This window comes from Lindgomyces ingoldianus, assembly GCF_010093535.1.
Source record: "Lindgomyces ingoldianus strain ATCC 200398 unplaced genomic scaffold BDR25scaffold_9, whole genome shotgun sequence".
Taxonomy (NCBI): domain Eukaryota; kingdom Fungi; phylum Ascomycota; class Dothideomycetes; order Pleosporales; family Lindgomycetaceae; genus Lindgomyces; species Lindgomyces ingoldianus.
In genome coordinates, this window is record NW_022985170.1 from 1,364,074 (window position 1) to 1,380,184 (window position 16,111).

Sequence of the window (16,111 nt, forward strand, 5' to 3'; positions counted from 1 at the left end):
ATTGATGACCAACTTGTCCAGAAATGCGCAAGCAGAAGCGCAGATCTATAATTATTCTCAATTAGGGTATTTCAAGTATCACCTGTCTCTTTAGCCTAGTTGTTCGGCCTACCATGCGGGTCCTCGAAGGAACTTCGCATTCAATTTATTCCAAGAGTACTCTTTCTCTCAATATTCTTCCTGACATCCTCGTTCTCAAAGGCATAATACCGAGAAGACCTTGGCCTCTCCCCTCCCACCTTGACCATTGACACCCGGGGACTCTCAACCTCCCACTCTCGAATAGGAAGTCCTTGTGGAGCCATATCCCGAGACATCTCATACTTCGAGTTTGTCACGTGTACCGCTTTTGCCTGTGCAACGGTTGCCGAGTATAGCGCCTCGTATCCACCATGCTCCGATTTGCGTTCATGTGGTTGGGGGTACCGGTTCTGACGTCGATACCGAAGGCTGAAACAAACAGCTACGGCGGCGACGAGTAATACCCCGACAATCGTTCCGATCACGATACCAGCTATTATTCCCGGAGAAAGATTGGAATGTGCCACTGGCCTTTGGGACTCGAGTATTGAACCCGGTGGTGAATTTGCGGATGTTGAAGGCGTTGGAGTGGATGTCGCGGTCAAAAATTCTATGGGCGTTGTTGAGATGTCGCTGCTGGATATGAGAGAGACATCCGCGGACTTCAATGATGAAGTTGTTTGTGTTGGCGAGGATTGGATACTCGGGAAAAATGTCTCGATTTGTTGAGTGGGCGTGGTTGTGCTGGAGAACGAGGATGGTGCTAGTGTACTTTCAATGTTCCTGCGTGTGGAAACTCGTGACGAAGCGCTACCGCGTCCTTGAGTGGTGGTAGCAGTTGTAGCGGGTAAGTCTAGGAAGATCAGTAACTTCGACCTAGGAAAGGGTAGGGACCGAACCAGCTCTTTTTGAAGACATCGTCTCTATACCTTAACCAAATGGTAAAAGGGCGATGTGTGTGAAGAGGACATGCTAAAGACACAGTAAAACAATATGAAGGCCAGAATGCATCTATGATGGGGGCCAGTCTCCGTTTCCAAGAATTGGAGGCTGTGCCGTACCTATGTCCGGAATGGATCCTTCGCTGAACATCTACGGATGATGAAATTCGCTGATTGGCCAATTGTCCGGAACCCCTTCGTTTCATAGTCGCAACCATGTTTGCTCACATGGTCAAAAATGCACACAAGCTCGAATGCGCCACACACGTGACCATGTTCCCAACTAATTTCGCAGGATTCAGGATTCGAAACACTGCGACCATAAAGTCCGGTAGACCCCTAGTCCATCTCCGCTGGCACAAAATCTCCCGGAAGTTCATGGGCGTCCTCCAACGCAATCTCCGATTTCGAATCCAACTCGCTTGGCCACATCTGGAAGATTGGTTTCCCGTCAAGCTCTGCTTTTGAGATGCGCAAACCCAACTCAGAATTATTACCTAATATTTGCGTTCGAAAACGAATGCCGAGAAAGAAAGCAGAAAGAGATAAAGCCGCAGCTCCCAGGATTGCTCCAATCGCGATACCTGCTTTGGCCCCTGCGCTAAGACTCGATTTGGAGGATTTTTTTGAAAACGGTAATGGGATTGACGTCTCTGAGGTTTGTGATAATGGTGAAGATGACGACACAAAAGAGGACATGGAGTGACTGAGTGTGAACAGGGTTGGTCCAGTCAGCGTGGGTGTGGCTGACTCTGTCGACATTACCATAGAGGGAGAGGATGCCTGCGCTGAGGATTGTAATAGGGGCGAGGGAATGTATCGTGGAAGTGATTCAAATGCTGGCGTTGAAATTTGACCTGATGTTGACGTTGCCAAAACTGATGTCAATGTCGATGTTCGCTCTAAGCTACGATATTCGACATCCGGCTCTATGACAATCCTTGTGGAGAACGGCCTGTTGTCGGTCAAAGTAATAGCAATGACCTCTGCGCCCTGCGCAGCTGCTATGAACCCCAGAACGAAGAGTTGGAAATTGTAATTAAGAAGCATAATAAGTATAAGCTCAAGTGCAATGAGAGATCGCGAGAAGAGGATTGAAGAAAACTCCACAGGCCTAGGAAAATGCCATTAAGTTTTAGAAGCAGCTAAGTCGTCCTATATTTCGATTAAATGTCGCAAGTGACGCTATGGCAAAAATAGATAGAATTGTGGCTTAAGAACTTGTTGTGTATGATGGCGCTTGATGATTGGGTGTGCCGCCCTCTTGTTGTAGGCATAACAGCGCGTCGAGATGCATTTTTCGAAACACCAGGGCCTAAAACCGATGGGGCTAAAATACAGCGGACCGCAACAGCAAATCGTCCAATCCTTTGAGGTGAGAATTTCGGCATGCACTCTTTCCGGAGGATTGACAAGAGTTACAACACGTTTGATAAGCTTGTTGTAGAGGTCAAGGCTGTTGCGAGCGGCTGGAGCATTTCTCGATTTACTCCGCGACGTACCATCGTTTGATTCCTCCTCGTAGCACTTTAATAAATTGGGTATTGATATTCTAGAGAGGCGAAATGGGGCTGAGAGGAGCCAAAGCCGTTTGCGAATATGAGGCTTTGTGACCTGTGTCTCGTGCGGAAGGGCTTTCTAAATCCAAGGCTCTGTTTCCAAAGATTGAGTCAATTAGACCTAGAGCCTCGATGATGGTGCTGTTCGTGTATGCGCTTTGACGGCCTATCTCCGCTGGTGATTCCACAACTGGAAGTTCTTGAGGTTCGTTTGATGAACCGGGTCCATCTGCTGGGAGTTCAACTGGTTCATTGATGGGCTTCCCATCTAGTTCAGGCTTGGGTTCATACAGCCGTGAGATCTTTTTCATTGTAGTAGACACCTGTTTGAATTTCATTCCGAAGAAGAAAGCAATGGTTGCCAAAATTAGCGCCCCGGAGACTGCGCCAATAGCAACGCCTACTTTAACTTTCGTGCTTAGGGCCGAGTTGACGCTTAGAGAATTGCTCTGAGATGTCGTTGGGGAAGAAGGGCTGTTTAGCCACGATTGTGAAGGCTGAGCGCTAGTGAGCACCATTGCCGGTGTTTCTCTTGTGAACAAGGTAGTTGGCATCAATGAAGGACTATTCAAATTGGCGTTGACCGCCGTGGATGTCGTGAGGGAACCAGAGGACCCGCCTGCTGTTTGGGGCGATATCGTTTGTGTGAACATCGCGGAATCATCGATTGACCCGGTTGGCACTATTGTGACGCCGAATAGGACACCTGCCGAAATTTCTTCCCCTTGACGAAGGCCGATATGATAACCATCTCCAGGAGTTAGCAGTTCATTCACATGCCATGCAAACTGTCCCCCAGTAGCATTGGAAGTCAATATTGTCCGGCCGCCCGATTCTGGGTCAATTAATGCAATTGAGGTCTTCTGTCATATGAATACAAGTTAGGAAAGAGAATAAAGACGGGAAAATATATGGTCAGACCGCGGAGCACGTACCTGATCGTCTGCTGGGGCATAAGTTAAAGTGTAGGTCTTTCCCAGCTCAAATATCCGCAGTGTATTTGTTAGGATCAATCCTCGCGTAGGCTCAATAATAATAGTACACGCTGAAATTGGGAGCCATAATATTTTGAGCACAAGCATATTGAGAGGGCCGGTCGAGAGAACAAGAGAAAGACATCAAGATAGAGTTTGGAGGGGTTGAGACTGGAGGAGGGGTGTAGAATTAACCCGATAGCCTGAATCCTAGATGCGATATAGAGCGTCACTTTATGAGGAATGCACAATTGTCCGATGCTTTATATAGCAATGATGCAGAATTGTCGGACTTGGCGTCTTCTGTTGTCGTCGCAGTTAATGATTGGTTTCTAGCCTCGCCAAACCTAGCTATAATGATAGCTGCAAGGCAACGCCGCAACGCCGCATGTTTGCGAAACGCTTACTCGCAATTAAAGGACCAGGTACTTCAAGGAATGCGGGGGGGTGGCACAACAAAGTACTCGGCTTTGTAGCTCTGAAAGGATAAACCGCGAGTTGGGAGGCTTTCTAGTGGAGCACTTCCATCCCACAATGTTTTTTTCCACAAGAAAAAGTTATCTTTATCGAATGAGTTGGAGAAATTTCAGGAGGGTATTTACTATGCCCACGGGTTCTGCGTCAATCGTGGATCTTCGAACGGTTTTGTTTCCTTAACTTCCGGTTGCTCGTTCTCAAGAGAAAGTACCGTGGCCTCGCTTGTATCGACAGAAACAAGAAGCTCCTGTGGCGAAGACGTACTGGGTTGAACATCCATCTCGGCTCGCACCGCCTCGCCGTCCATTTCTGCAGGGGTTGAAGAGAGACGCTGAGGTAGTGTATCAACCAACTCCGGTCGAACTAGGGCTCGATCTGGTGCCCCGTTCATTTCCGCCCTCCCAAGGAGTATTGGCGCTTGTGTCTCGCTTCCATCAATCTCAGGTCGATCGTCCCCAATCTTCATCTCCTTTCCGTCAATTTCTGGCATGCCTACAATATCCCCTGATTCTTGGTTCCTGGGCCCTGATGCCTTTCGCCGGAATGATGCTCTGAGGAAAAATGCGGCGAGCGCAAGAATCAGTCCTCCAATGGCTGCACCAATACCTATCCCAATCTTTGTGCCTATTGGTAAACTCTGAGTGGTGGATCCCGTCGCAGAAAATCGCGTCGACGTTGTAGTAGTCGCAACCGTTTCTAAGGCAAAGGTAGATGACTCGCCCTTTTTTGTTGAAGTACTACCAGCATATTTCTCAGACGTGATGGCTGAGGTTGCCGAAGTGGCCGTGGCTTGTGCGCTTTTGGTCCCTGCGGAGGCAGGGCTCAAGGAGGAGGGGATTGGAGCACTTGTTGATGTTGGAGTCTCTGGAGACGTGGAAGCGCTGTTCTGAGGACTACTCGGACGGGTACTCGGAGGGTTACTAGAAGGAGGTAGAGAGCTTATAGCGGCTGACGAAGATGGGCTGTCATTCGAGCCTGTGACTTTAATAAGGCCAGAAAAATTAAGGTCGCTGTTGCCTTGCCGAATTTCTAATGCGTAATCTTCGCCATTAGGAAGCGAACTGTCCACCGTCCACCGAAATATACCACCAGTGGCGCTAGCTTTGTGAAAGTTAGGGACATTCTTCAGACAGCTGGGGTTTTATGGCGTACTAGTGAGAGTTCCGACGGTCCCAAGTGAGTTCGGGTCACCCTGTCTTAGGATAAATGTAGTAGGCTTACAGGACTTATTAGCTTAAACACGAAGGAAAGGTCGGGCTGGTGCATAGTTACAGAATTGCCTCCAGGGCTGTAACGGACTTCATAAGTCTTGCCAACCTCAACTGTACTTGGGTAGCTATCGAACATCAAACCATTGACTATGTTGGAGAATCCCGCGCAGATGAGAAGTAGACATTTTGGGATTTGGGAAAACAGATATACAGGTCGCATGGCTGCAACAAAGTATCTAAGGAGCGACAGTGGGAGGTAATATTATGATAGAAGATGCGACCAAGGAAGTTTGAGCAGGCTAAAGGAAGAAACATATATCAGATAATGACCCTGCGGAGGCGCAATGCAACAGCAGATTGAACGGTCCTCTTTGGGCGAGCTTTGAATTCAGATTGCATCCTATTGGACACAAGGCTATCTCTTCAACCTCAGGTTCGCCAAATTGGAGAGTAGGTGTGTGGTGGAGCGTACGCCTCAATAAGCCTAATATAGGTCTGTGCGCAAATGGCGTTCCACAATGGGTTCTGAAATCCCATTCTTCGATGCAGAAGTCTATTCGGCAGGGTCGCAACCTACTCGCCCCACGCGCCAAGGTGAGGGTCCCCTTGGCCCTCCCGGGTTTAACTAGAAAACTAGGTTTAACACAAAAAATTGCGTAATTTTCTTAACACCACCTTTCTAACCTCTACTTTTTAACCTCTATGCTATATGCTTATATAAAATAGCCTATTTTATGTAACGATTTGCATGAATGGTTCCATTTCAAAGTTACCTCACAAACCTATATCCGAAGGTTCCGCGTATCTGCCCCGACCCTGCCACCTGCGCTACCCCTATCTCCAAGTATCTAGTCGCACCTCTCCCCTTAGCTAGCTTAGTAGTTTTCTGATATCCTTTTGTACGAGGCCCATAGGTGTCAATCGAATTCCCAGGTTTCTGAGTCCCCACGCACTCCCATATGCCTCTGAGTGGATTCACACCGCATTCGGACCTATTGTCTTGCCTGCGCCGTTACATTTTAGCTCTTATAAGAACACTGAGACTGTCCATACGCAGCAGCAGCGTTACGGTCTGGATACTAGTTATCGCGCGGTAGCGGATGGTAAGGGACTTAAGCCTCTAGTCGTTTGTCGTTGTTGTCAAGGATGTCGAAGGGTCTAAAGCTTGGCGTCGGCATTGGAGCACTAAAAGAAATGGAAGCGTCAACTGGGAAAGGGAAAGCGACAAGAGATGACGATTCTGATGGTAAGGATGAATCAAGTACCTTCCCAGTAGATTAAATGATTGTCCATAAAAAGTAGACAATCTGAACTGGCATTTGACTGGGTGATTAGCTGATATTCTCCATCTAGTATGTCTGATCCAAAAGCTCTAGAGGCAAGAGGTATCTTCAGCACTAGCGATATCAGCCTAAGAATATATCGACAGCAGCAAGGACATCCTAGTAATGTTTTAGACTTGCTATGCGGGGTCCTTATCGAGCGACTCCATGGTAGGATCCCTTAGACCAATGTGAACTGAATAATGACAGAATGTCAGCTGGAACCTAACGCCTAAACTCCCAGAACATGGGCTCACTCGCCGCCCCACTCTCTGGGAAGATGGTTGTAGTAGGGAGGGAAAGTTTGACCAGCTAGTACATTGCTTGTATATATGAAAAGGCCAACTCGGCCTGCTGAGGTTGTGTACACCAAGATTACAGTGATTATAGTTAGATATTGGATAATGCCATGAAAGGATCGGGTGGTGGTCATAACAGACAAGAGCAGGAGTAGACCCCTTTCATAGTATGGCAAAGTGTTTCAGTGAAAAATGAAGAAGAAAGAAGGTCGTTTCTAAAGCGCACAAAGCTAAGTAGCTTTTCTGGAAGTTTCGTCAAGGTTGGAGATGGGCGATTCGTCAAGGCATTTCTAGGTTCGATTGTTGTGTTGTATCCTTGACCAGGGTTGTGAGACACGTAAATGTATCAACATTGCAGACCGCATCACCGCTCTAGTAGGCAGCGCGTTATCGGGCATTTTAGTGACCCTTCGGTTTCATGAGTCTAACACGAAGAACGCCTTACGATAGAATCTGGCCTCCCGAATACTTTCCAAAATATCTTCTCGCGCCTCGTGTAACATCTTCTTCCTTGGCGCTTTATTTAGAATCTCGGTGGGGGCCCATCTTCTCGCAGCTTCCTTAATGCTACTAACGTCCAAAATCCGATAATGAAGATAATCAATGACAGGTTTGTACGGCTGTTTGACCAGAAAAGACTTATCAGCATGGACTGAGTTTCCAGCTAATAGAGCGGTTCGGGCCTTTGGAACGTGTTTCTGGATGTATTGGAGTAATCCTGAGGCTGCCTCAGCCGGGGTGGTTGTGGAGGTGGTGCAAGCTATCGTCAATCCAGAGTTGGCGTGATGCTTCGTGCACCACTCCCCCATCCGACCAAGCTGCTCTTCGCTATGATGGATGACAACCTCAAAGCCAATGTCGTCGAGGATATTGAGATCGCTGTCAGTTATAAAGCATGCAATAGACATGATGGAGTCATTTTCAGGGTCAAGCCCAGTCATCTGGATGAATTAGCAAGGACGACCAGCTGTATTGGGAACCCTACTTCGCAGTCTATCCAAGCAAGAGGGTCTTTTGATGCCATTTCAATGATGGAAGCTTGAGATGAAAGAAAACGAGGGGTTGGGTGGATGGGCGAAATGCAAGGTGGGGGGGAACGTGTGTATGGTCTGTGCACACTCTAGCCACCTTAGCGCGCCAAAAACCACTTTCGGAAGACGCGACGCGGTACGTGGTCTTCAGCTCATCCATCGTCTCTCCACCCAACCTCTACTCTCTCTCATGAAAACATCCAAATCCTGAGCTTCGAGCTTCCACTCTACCAATTCTTTGCTGGTGTTCTTTGTTCCATTTATTGCATCATGTCACGAGCAGCCAAATTAGCAGAGCTTCGAGCTTTGCGTGCTGCAGGCAAGACGCGCCTTTCCACTTACCAAGTCGTCGAAGAAGAGCAATTGTACGATGAAGTCGACGAAGAGGGCTACAAAAAGGTCGTCCGAGGCCGTCTAGACCAAGATGACTTCATTGTAGACGACAATGGCGAGGGCTATGCCGACGATGGCAGAGAGGAGTGGGACGGTGACCACCCCGGCTATCGCTACGCAGCGACAGACAGTGAGGAGGAAGAAAACCGCCCCGCCAAAGGCAATGCTGGTATGCGAACTCACCAAGGTGATGCATCATTTGAGAGGATTGTCCTGACGCGTAATAGGCAAAAGGAAACGTGAGGAAGACAAAGAGAGGCAAGAGAAGATCAACAACGGCATCAGCAAGTACTTCAGCGCGAAGGCTGCCACAAAGGCTGTGAAGCCTAAGGTGTGTCCGTATTTCCAGTGCACTCGAGACCCATGTCAAATAACACCATGCGTAGCCTGTTGCAACCGCTGCGGATGATGCCTTTATGGCCGACTTGCTCTGCAAAGTGGACTCGAACATTCCCCGCCGTTCTGCACCTCTCATGCGACCTATGAAGACTGAATCTCGAAGAAAGACACGCGTCTTGTCCCCCACTGTGTCTGAGAACAGGGCCTATGCCGTCACGAAGAAGACTGGTGACTCGGACGGCTACATGCCAGACACCCCTCCAGCAGAAAATAACGATGACGGCTATCTTCCCACTATTGATGACGATATGCCAATGAGCGATCTCCCCCTTCAATCATCACCGGTTGCCAAAGCCGTAGAACGGAAATCTCAACCTCCTATCAAGGCCGAAGAGGAAGAGGAAGACCTCATGGAGGTCGCTGAGGTGGTTGGTCATGCTGGTGTGGCTACACCCAGCATTAACATGGCTGGACGCCGGCCTGTGCCCAAGATCAAGAAGTCAGACTACCCGACACCCGCCAGTTCTTCACCAGCTGGGCCTTCAACCGCGCCTGCTGTTGATGCATCCTCCTGGAATGATGTTACCGACAGACTCAACGTCATGAGTAGCCCCGCGCCGACTACTACAAGCGTCGGAAAACTGAGCCCACAGTCAGTGCTTGAAGACGATGGTAGCGTGCGGATGTTCTGGATTGACTATACCGAGATCAATGGTAGCTTGTGTCTGTTTGGAAAAGTGATGGACAAGACCACTGGTAACTACGCCAGCTGCTTCCTCAAAGTGGATAACATTCTTCGAAAGCTTTACTTCCTCCCTCGCGAATACCGCCAGAGGCGAGGTCGAGACACAGAGGAGGAGGTCGAGATGAGTGATATCTCCGAGGAAGTCGATACTATCATGACCAAGCACCGAGTGGCTATGTACAAGATCAAACCTTGCACGAGGAAATATGCATTTGAGCTTCCAGGCATTCCCAAGGAGGCCGATTACCTGAAACTTCTTTACGGGTACGAGAAAACGCCTCTCTCCACCGATCTGACTGGTGAGACATTCTCTCACGTATTCGGCGCAAACACCTCATTGTTCGAGCAATTTGTACTCTGGAAGAACATCATGGGTCCATGCTGGCTCAAGATCGATGATGCAAATTTCAACGCCGTGAACAACGCGTCATGGTGCAAGCTCGAGCTTCAAGTCAGCAAGCCTGGGCTCATCTCAACGCTCGGAAACTCGGACAACTTGGAAGCTCCACCGCTCACTCTCATGAGCATCTCACTTCGCACCACATTCAACGCCAAAGACAATAAGCAAGAGATTCTCGTGGCGAGCGCTATGGTCTATGATAACTTCTCGCTCACCGATACTACTCCCGCAGACAAGCTTCCCTGTAAGAGTTTTACTATCATGCGTCCAAATGGAGATGCCTTTCCAACTGGATTCAAAACCGATTCCGAAAAACAGAAAGGCAGCGTCATGCTCCGCAAAACCGAAAAAGAGCTCCTCAGTCTCTTCATGGCTATGTTCCAGCGTCACGACCCTGATGTACTGGTCGGCCATCGCCTCGACGACGTAGACTATAGTGTCTTACTGAACCGCATGCGTGAGCGCAAGACGCCAGGCTGGCACCGTATTGGGCGACTCAGGAGAAGTGAGTGGCCCAAGAACATGGGCAAGGGTGGAGGCAGCTTCATTGTTGAGAGGCAATTAGCTGCAGGACGCTTATTGTGTGATTTGGCCAACGATCTCGGAAAGTCACTCATGACAAAATGTCAATCATGGAGCCTGGAGGAAATGTGCCAACTTGTCCTGAACAAGCCCCGACAGGAATTGGATAACGAAGCAGCGTTAAAGACATGGGCTTCTACAAAAGACGGTCTGATGAACTACGTCAAGCACTGCCAAGCCGACGCATACTTCATCGCCGCCATCTCCATCAAGGTCCAGATGCTCCCTCTGACCAAGGTTCTCACCAATCTCGCTGGAAACTCATGGGCGCGTACACTCAGCGGAACGCGAGCAGAACGCAATGAGTACATTCTTCTGCACGAATTCCACAAGAACAAATACATCTGTCCCGACAAGTCGTGGGGTAAAGGCAAGCCGAAAGCTGAGGAAGAAACCCCTGAGGGCGAAGAAGGCGTTGACGCCAAGAAAAAGGATAAGTTCAAGGGAGGACTTGTTTTCGAGCCCGAGAAAGGCTTGTATGACAAGTTCATCCTAGTTATGGACTTCAATAGTTTGTATCCTAGCATCATCCAGGAGTTCAATATCTGCTTTACGACAGTAGAGAGATCTGATCTCGTAAGTTCTCCTATGCAATTCCAAGCTCCTATATCAGCAGACCTAATAAATATACAGTCTGAAGACGACGAGAGAGTCCCCGAAGTCCCCTTGAACCAAGACCAAGGCATTCTCCCACGCCTAATTGCAACACTCGTCTCCCGCCGTCGAGAAGTAAAAAAACTCATGAAGTCCCCCACCGCCACATCGGACCAACTCGCCACATGGGACATCAAACAGCTCGCTCTCAAACTCACCGCAAACTCCATGTACGGCTGTCTTGGCTACACGCGCTCACGTTTCTACGCCCGTCCGCTCGCCATGTTAACAACATACAAAGGCCGCGAGATCCTACGCCGTACAAAAGACATGGCAGAGGCGAAAATGCTGCGCGTTATCTACGGCGACACTGATTCCGTCATGATCAACACCAACGTCGACAACATTCAAGATGCGCTCAAACTTGGTAACGAGTTTAAGCGCGAGGTCAACGATAGCTACAAGCTCCTCGAAATCGATATCGACAACGTCTTCCGCCGGATCCTACTGCACGCGAAGAAGAAATACGCTGCCATCAATATGGTCCCTATGGACGGCAAGTACGTGGAGAAACTCGAAGTCAAGGGTCTGGACATGCGACGTCGAGAATACTGCGCACTTTCTAAAGAAACATCCACCGAACTCTTGAACTTCCTCCTCAGCGGCGAAGACCCCGAAACCGTAGTCGAAAAAATTCACGACCATTTACGCACCTTGACGCAGAAGATGCGCTCATATGAAGTCCCCGTTCGCAAATACACAATCTTCACACAACTCGGCAAAAACCCCAACGAATACCCCAATGCGAACTCCATGCCCAGCGTGCAAGTCGCACTGCGTCTCTTGGCCAAGGGCAAGCACGTCAAAGCCAAAGACGTCATGTCGTTCATCATCACAGGTGCTTCATCCGGATCCGCGGAGACTGCTGCAAAAAATGCGTTCCCCGTCGACGAAGTGCTAAACCCCTCTTCCGACCTCAAACCAGACATCGACTACTACTTGCACAAGCAAATTCTGCCCCCGGTCGAACGTCTCTGCGCGCCGATCTCGGGCACCAACATCACGATGCTGGCGGCGTGTCTAGGGCTCGATACAACAAAGTACCGTATCTCGTCGGCCGCGCACACAGGCAATGCACAGGATACGGAGATCCAGCCCCTAGAATCTCAAATCCCAGATGAAGTCAGGTTTAAGGATTGCATGCCGCTGTTTCTTCGGTGTCGGAATTGTTGTACCACCTTTCCGTTCACCGGCCTCTCGACCCCAACTTCATCTCTGTCCACTATCACTCACTCCGGCATCCAATGCCCGTCCACTGGCTGCGCCACCATCCTCCCAACCCTCTCAGTCGTCGCACAACTTGAATCGACAATCCGCCAACACCTCGCTCGCTACTACGCCGGGTGGCTCATATGCGACGACCCGCAATGCGGGACCCGCACGCGCCAGATCTCCGTCTACGGCCATCGGTGTCTCGGGCCCAAGGGCCTTGCGAAAGACTGTCTGGGGAAGATGGGCTGGGAAGTTAAGGAGAAGGATATTTGGAATCAGTTGTTGTATCTTAAGTCGCTTTTTGATGTTGATAGGGTAGGGAAGGCAGGAGGTAGCAGGGTAGAAGAAGAAGCAAGGGAGAAGGCGAAAGTCCTTGCGGAGGTAAACCGCGAGAGGTTTGGGACCGTCAGGGGGGTTGTTGAGAGGTGGCTTGAGAGGAATGGGAGGCAGTGGGTGCAGATGGATACTTTGTTTGCGTTTGCGATGAAGCAGCAATAGTGCGTCGCTGTTGTTTTGGATGTCTTCGTGTAGTAGCCCGAGGGAAGGACAAGGATAGGAGAGTTGGTACTGGCCTATGGTGGGGCATACTTGGAGTACCGGCGTGTTTGTTTTCATGCTATTCACGGCTGGTTTGGCTATTTGGAAGCTGTGGCGTGGCTAGCTACGGATATAGTGGCTCTTGAATTCAACATCCCCTAATTATATCCTCTAATATAATGTGATGTAATGCGATATGACATGATATGAGAGGAACTCCTTGCCGCCTGGGTATATTGCGTCCGTTGTACTAACCCCAAAGACATGGATAGTAACACTGGCAAATATATACGCGAAATATTTCAGTAGAGAAATCTCACCCCAATGTGATTAACAAGCAGTGATTCCGCTATATCAAATCGAGACATCATTCTTAGTCTCCTTAGTGAGCACTTTCTTACACGCATCATGGAAAACGGCAATGAATCGGTGAACATCCATATAGGAATTATATAACGGGGCGGGAGCCACACGGATCACATCTGGTCTTCGTTCATCCGCAACAACGCCCTCCTCTTCCAAGAGCTCCATCACTGGGTCAAGTAATCCTGGATTAAGTAGCACGCTGAGCTGTGCACCGCGCTCAGTGGGGTTGGAGGGTGTGATGATGGTATACGGCGGCTTGACTCCCCCGTACCGAAGCAGCCGAGCCTCGAGGTAAGCAGTGAGCCGAAAGCTTTTCTCCCGCAGAGCGTCCATGGTTGTAAGGGAGAAGACGTCCAAGCTCGCCATGACGGCCGTCATGTCCAAAGCGCTCGGATTGCTAAGTTGGAAGCCACTTGCGCCGGGAATAGGGACGAAGACGTTGTCCATGCGGAATCTGCTGCTTTTGTCGCTGCCCCACCATCCGCTTAGGCGTGGGCGGTAATGCAACTGCTTCTCGCTTTCTCCGTCAGCGGAATTTGCAGCGGGAGATTCTTCCTCGATTTTCCCGTGCGTTTCGTGCACGAAGAGTCCGCCGATAACGCCCGGTCCCCCGTTCATGTACTTATAGTTACACCATGCTGCGAAATCGACATTCCAGTCATGGAGTTTCAGTGGCACGTTGCCAACCGCGTGTGCCAGGTCCCAGCCTACGGTTATTCCGAGAGAGTGGCAGTGGTGTGTTATTAGGTTTATGTCGAAGAATTGGCCTGAGTAGTATTGGATTCCTGGAAGGAGGACGAGGGCAGTTGTTGCGGCATGTTGAGAGATAATGGAGAGAATGTGCTCGTTGGACAGATATGGCAACGAAGACGAAGGAGGGTTGATAGTGACCAAAGCTGAGGGGGGAAAATTGTGGTGTGCCAGTTGTGAGAGGGCGGCATACTGAGGTTGCGTTAGTCTCGATGACTATGCCAAGCGAGACATGAGGGGGGTAGACGAGGGGCTTACATGGTCGCTGGGGAAGGCCTTGCCCTCGATGATGATTTTGTAGCGGTCTTTTGTTGGTTTGTAGAAGCTTGACATCAGGAGATGTAAGTTTGCTGTCAGGGTCTCCATTACCACAACTTCACTAGGTAATGCTCCCACAATTTTGGCCATCTGCTCCTTGATAGCATCGTCGATGTGTAACCATGGCGCGTGGCCATCTTCGAGAGGCTTGAAGTGCCCGTATACGGCTTTTGATGCCCACGTATCAAGGTATTTGTCGATGTATTGCCGAGTGCGGCGTGGCTGAAGGCCCAGCGAGTTCCCACAGAGATATACAGACTCTTCCGCGTCATTGGAAATGACATTGGTGTTGTCTCCTCCTGTATGACTTATAGGAACAGGACCATATCTCTTGTTCTTCAAATCCGCCTTTGTTGGGATGATGAACTCCTCCCGCAACTTACTCAGTGCATCTTTCCTATCCTCGTTGCGAGCATATTCCTCAGAGCACAACTCAGCATCGGCAACACCCGCAAAAGGGTTCTGTGGCTTCAGCATTCCCGGGAGAAGCCCAAACCAGTGTGAATCACAGTCAAGTGAAGGTGGATGTGGGGGGAATGGGGAAAGGGGAAAGTGCGGGAGAAAGGAAAGTTAGTTAAACTTTTTAGACACTCACTCCAACAGGCGGGGCAATCGCGGGGATTCCAAACTCTTTGGCGCTTATGTAACTTTCTGCCCTAAGGTGCCGCCTTTGATCGCTAATGGTTTTGACATTCACTCTTTCGTAACTGAACACCATCTAGCCATTTTCAATATGGCATCCGCATCAACGGCATGTATATCGTGTCTGCGGAGAGTACGGGCAGCGACATCAAAGAATACATTTCCTTCTCCGCATCTTCTCCGCATCCATCAATCGCGAGCATTCCGGATATCTACCGCCGCCACACCACACCAACCCCTCTTCCTCGACTTCCTCGCTCCTTCTATCCTCACGCTTCCCCAGAAGTCATCTATGGCAATTTCATCGCCGTTGATATCATTTAGACGAACTCAATTCCCCCGATTCGTCACCACCGCCGCCCATTCCACAAAGCCCGCCGCCGAATCTGCACCCCCGCAGCAAACCACCCCAGCCCGCGCGATCCAAAACCCTCGGACCTCCGAAAATGGAACATCCATGCTTATCTCCCTCACGCCGCGTGCCTCCTCCCGCCTTTCAGCCATCGCTATGACTGACAACAACCCCAACCTGGCTCTCCGTGTCACCGTCGAAAGTGGCGGATGTCATGGATTTCAATACCTGATGTCGTTAGTCGACCTTTCCACCTCTCCGCCAACAGAGGAAGATACTGTCTTTGAGGGAGACAAGGCGGCGAAAGTTGTGATTGATGAACCAAGTCTAGAACTTTTGAATGGGAGCACGATTGATTATACTATGGAGTTGATTGGGAGCCAGTTCAAGGTCACGGGAATCCCAGGGGCCACGAGTAGTTGTGGGTGTGGGTCAAGTTTTGACATTAAGATTTAAGAGAGTGGTAGGTTGTAGATCGGATGAACCCCTTGGGAAACATTCCGAATTATTCATATGATCCAGAAGCAATTCCTTGTTGCCTACGGCGGATTTTGGTTGATATTGAGGCCATCCTATATAGCCGTGCTGGCATCATTTCCCCAGTCCTGCAATGTGCAATGTGCATGGGAGTGTATTACTTTGATCGGGAAATCCGACACGTAGGAGTTGGAATTTGCTGAATAATACACCGGACAAGAAGTGAGGTTAAAGGGAAATGAGGAGGTGGTGTGGGAATAGGAGGGGGAAAAAAGGTTAACCAGGTACAAGATATCGTGAACCCCAAAACGAAGTCCCCGTCGTGTTTTCCGCCCTACTTCTTTCCTTCTCTCTTCCCCCTTCGCAAGAGATATAGCGAAAGAATATGGGGTGAAGATATACCTAGCATAGTGATGTTTCGCATCACGAGAAATCATCGATTCCTGGTCCCCTAACCGATCATTCAAATCACCACCAAGTCGCGATTTGAACTTCTCAAGCTCCTCCGC

General features: G+C 49.5%; 8 protein-coding genes across 8 annotated transcripts; 2 read left to right on the plus strand and 6 right to left on the minus strand.

Annotated features, from left to right (window-relative positions):
• Window positions 1-140: 140 nt before the first annotated feature.
• On the minus strand, window positions 141-1,113 carry BDR25DRAFT_312500 (uncharacterized protein; the record flags this gene model as incomplete). Its single annotated transcript, XM_033691300.1, has 2 exons — window positions 141-841; window positions 1,083-1,113. The coding sequence occupies 2 exons, from the start codon at window positions 1,111-1,113 to the stop codon at window positions 141-143; spliced, it is 732 nt and encodes a 243-aa protein (XP_033550275.1).
• Window positions 1,114-1,251: 138 nt separating this feature from the next.
• Window positions 1,252-2,077, minus strand: BDR25DRAFT_132066 (uncharacterized protein). The gene has a single exon (XM_033683861.1). It carries the CDS (start codon window positions 2,010-2,012, stop codon window positions 1,302-1,304), a length of 711 nt encoding a protein of 236 aa, XP_033550276.1. The 5' UTR covers window positions 2,013-2,077; the 3' UTR covers window positions 1,252-1,301.
• Window positions 2,078-2,514: 437 nt separating this feature from the next.
• BDR25DRAFT_312501 (uncharacterized protein) lies at window positions 2,515-3,603 on the minus strand (the record flags this gene model as incomplete). Its single annotated transcript, XM_033691301.1, has 2 exons — window positions 2,515-3,384; window positions 3,457-3,603. The coding sequence occupies 2 exons, from the start codon at window positions 3,601-3,603 to the stop codon at window positions 2,515-2,517; spliced, it is 1,017 nt and encodes a 338-aa protein (XP_033550277.1).
• A 493-nt stretch (window positions 3,604-4,096) lies between these two features.
• Window positions 4,097-5,403, minus strand: BDR25DRAFT_341497 (uncharacterized protein; the record flags this gene model as incomplete). Its single annotated transcript, XM_033693606.1, has 3 exons — window positions 4,097-5,073; window positions 5,125-5,164; window positions 5,194-5,403. The coding sequence occupies 3 exons, from the start codon at window positions 5,401-5,403 to the stop codon at window positions 4,097-4,099; spliced, it is 1,227 nt and encodes a 408-aa protein (XP_033550278.1).
• A 1,794-nt stretch (window positions 5,404-7,197) lies between these two features.
• Window positions 7,198-7,849, minus strand: BDR25DRAFT_257885 (ribonuclease H-like protein). The gene is made up of 2 exons (XM_033686507.1): window positions 7,790-7,849; window positions 7,198-7,745 (listed from the first exon to the last, which is right to left on the minus strand). Exons 1-2 carry the CDS (start codon window positions 7,826-7,828, stop codon window positions 7,221-7,223), a joined length of 564 nt encoding a protein of 187 aa, XP_033550279.1. The 5' UTR covers window positions 7,829-7,849; the 3' UTR covers window positions 7,198-7,220.
• A 189-nt stretch (window positions 7,850-8,038) lies between these two features.
• On the plus strand, window positions 8,039-12,847 carry BDR25DRAFT_282974 (uncharacterized protein). The gene is made up of 4 exons (XM_033688008.1): window positions 8,039-8,397; window positions 8,456-8,559; window positions 8,615-10,870; window positions 10,928-12,847. Exons 1-4 carry the CDS (start codon window positions 8,106-8,108, stop codon window positions 12,656-12,658), a joined length of 4,383 nt encoding a protein of 1,460 aa, XP_033550280.1. The 5' UTR covers window positions 8,039-8,105; the 3' UTR covers window positions 12,659-12,847.
• Window positions 12,848-13,051: 204 nt separating this feature from the next.
• On the minus strand, window positions 13,052-14,688 carry BDR25DRAFT_282977 (kynureninase; the record flags this gene model as incomplete). Its single annotated transcript, XM_033688009.1, has 2 exons — window positions 14,072-14,688; window positions 13,052-14,005 (listed from the first exon to the last, which is right to left on the minus strand). Exons 1-2 carry the CDS (start codon window positions 14,606-14,608, stop codon window positions 13,052-13,054), a joined length of 1,491 nt encoding a protein of 496 aa, XP_033550281.1. The 5' UTR covers window positions 14,609-14,688.
• On the plus strand, window positions 14,657-15,581 carry BDR25DRAFT_352863 (uncharacterized protein; the record flags this gene model as incomplete). The annotated part of the gene is made up of 2 exons (XM_033695070.1): window positions 14,657-14,700; window positions 14,735-15,581. The coding sequence occupies 2 exons, from the start codon at window positions 14,657-14,659 to the stop codon at window positions 15,579-15,581; spliced, it is 891 nt and encodes a 296-aa protein (XP_033550282.1).
• Between the last annotated feature and the right edge of the window lie 530 nt (window positions 15,582-16,111).

What these genes read in the sequence shown, in the direction of transcription:
- BDR25DRAFT_132066 (XM_033683861.1), bottom strand. Translation starts at nt 2,012, where the DNA reads ATGCTTCTTAATTACAATTTCCAACTCTTCGTTCTGGGGTTCATAGCA.
- BDR25DRAFT_257885 (XM_033686507.1), bottom strand. Translation starts at nt 7,828, where the DNA reads ATGGCATCAAAAGACCCTCTTGCTTGGATAGACTGCGAA. An exon ending in TTGCTTGGATAGACTGCGAA is followed by an intron (nt 7,746 to 7,789) that starts GTAGGGTTCCCA and finishes TAATTCATCCAG; the next exon opens with ATGACTGGGCTTGACCCTGA.
- BDR25DRAFT_282974 (XM_033688008.1), top strand. Translation starts at nt 8,106, where the DNA reads ATGTCACGAGCAGCCAAATTAGCAGAGCTTCGAGCTTTGCGTGCTGCA. An exon ending in CAAAGGCTGTGAAGCCTAAG is followed by an intron (nt 8,560 to 8,614) that starts GTGTGTCCGTAT and finishes CACCATGCGTAG; the next exon opens with CCTGTTGCAACCGCTGCGGA. An exon ending in CAGTAGAGAGATCTGATCTC is followed by an intron (nt 10,871 to 10,927) that starts GTAAGTTCTCCT and finishes ATAAATATACAG; the next exon opens with TCTGAAGACGACGAGAGAGT.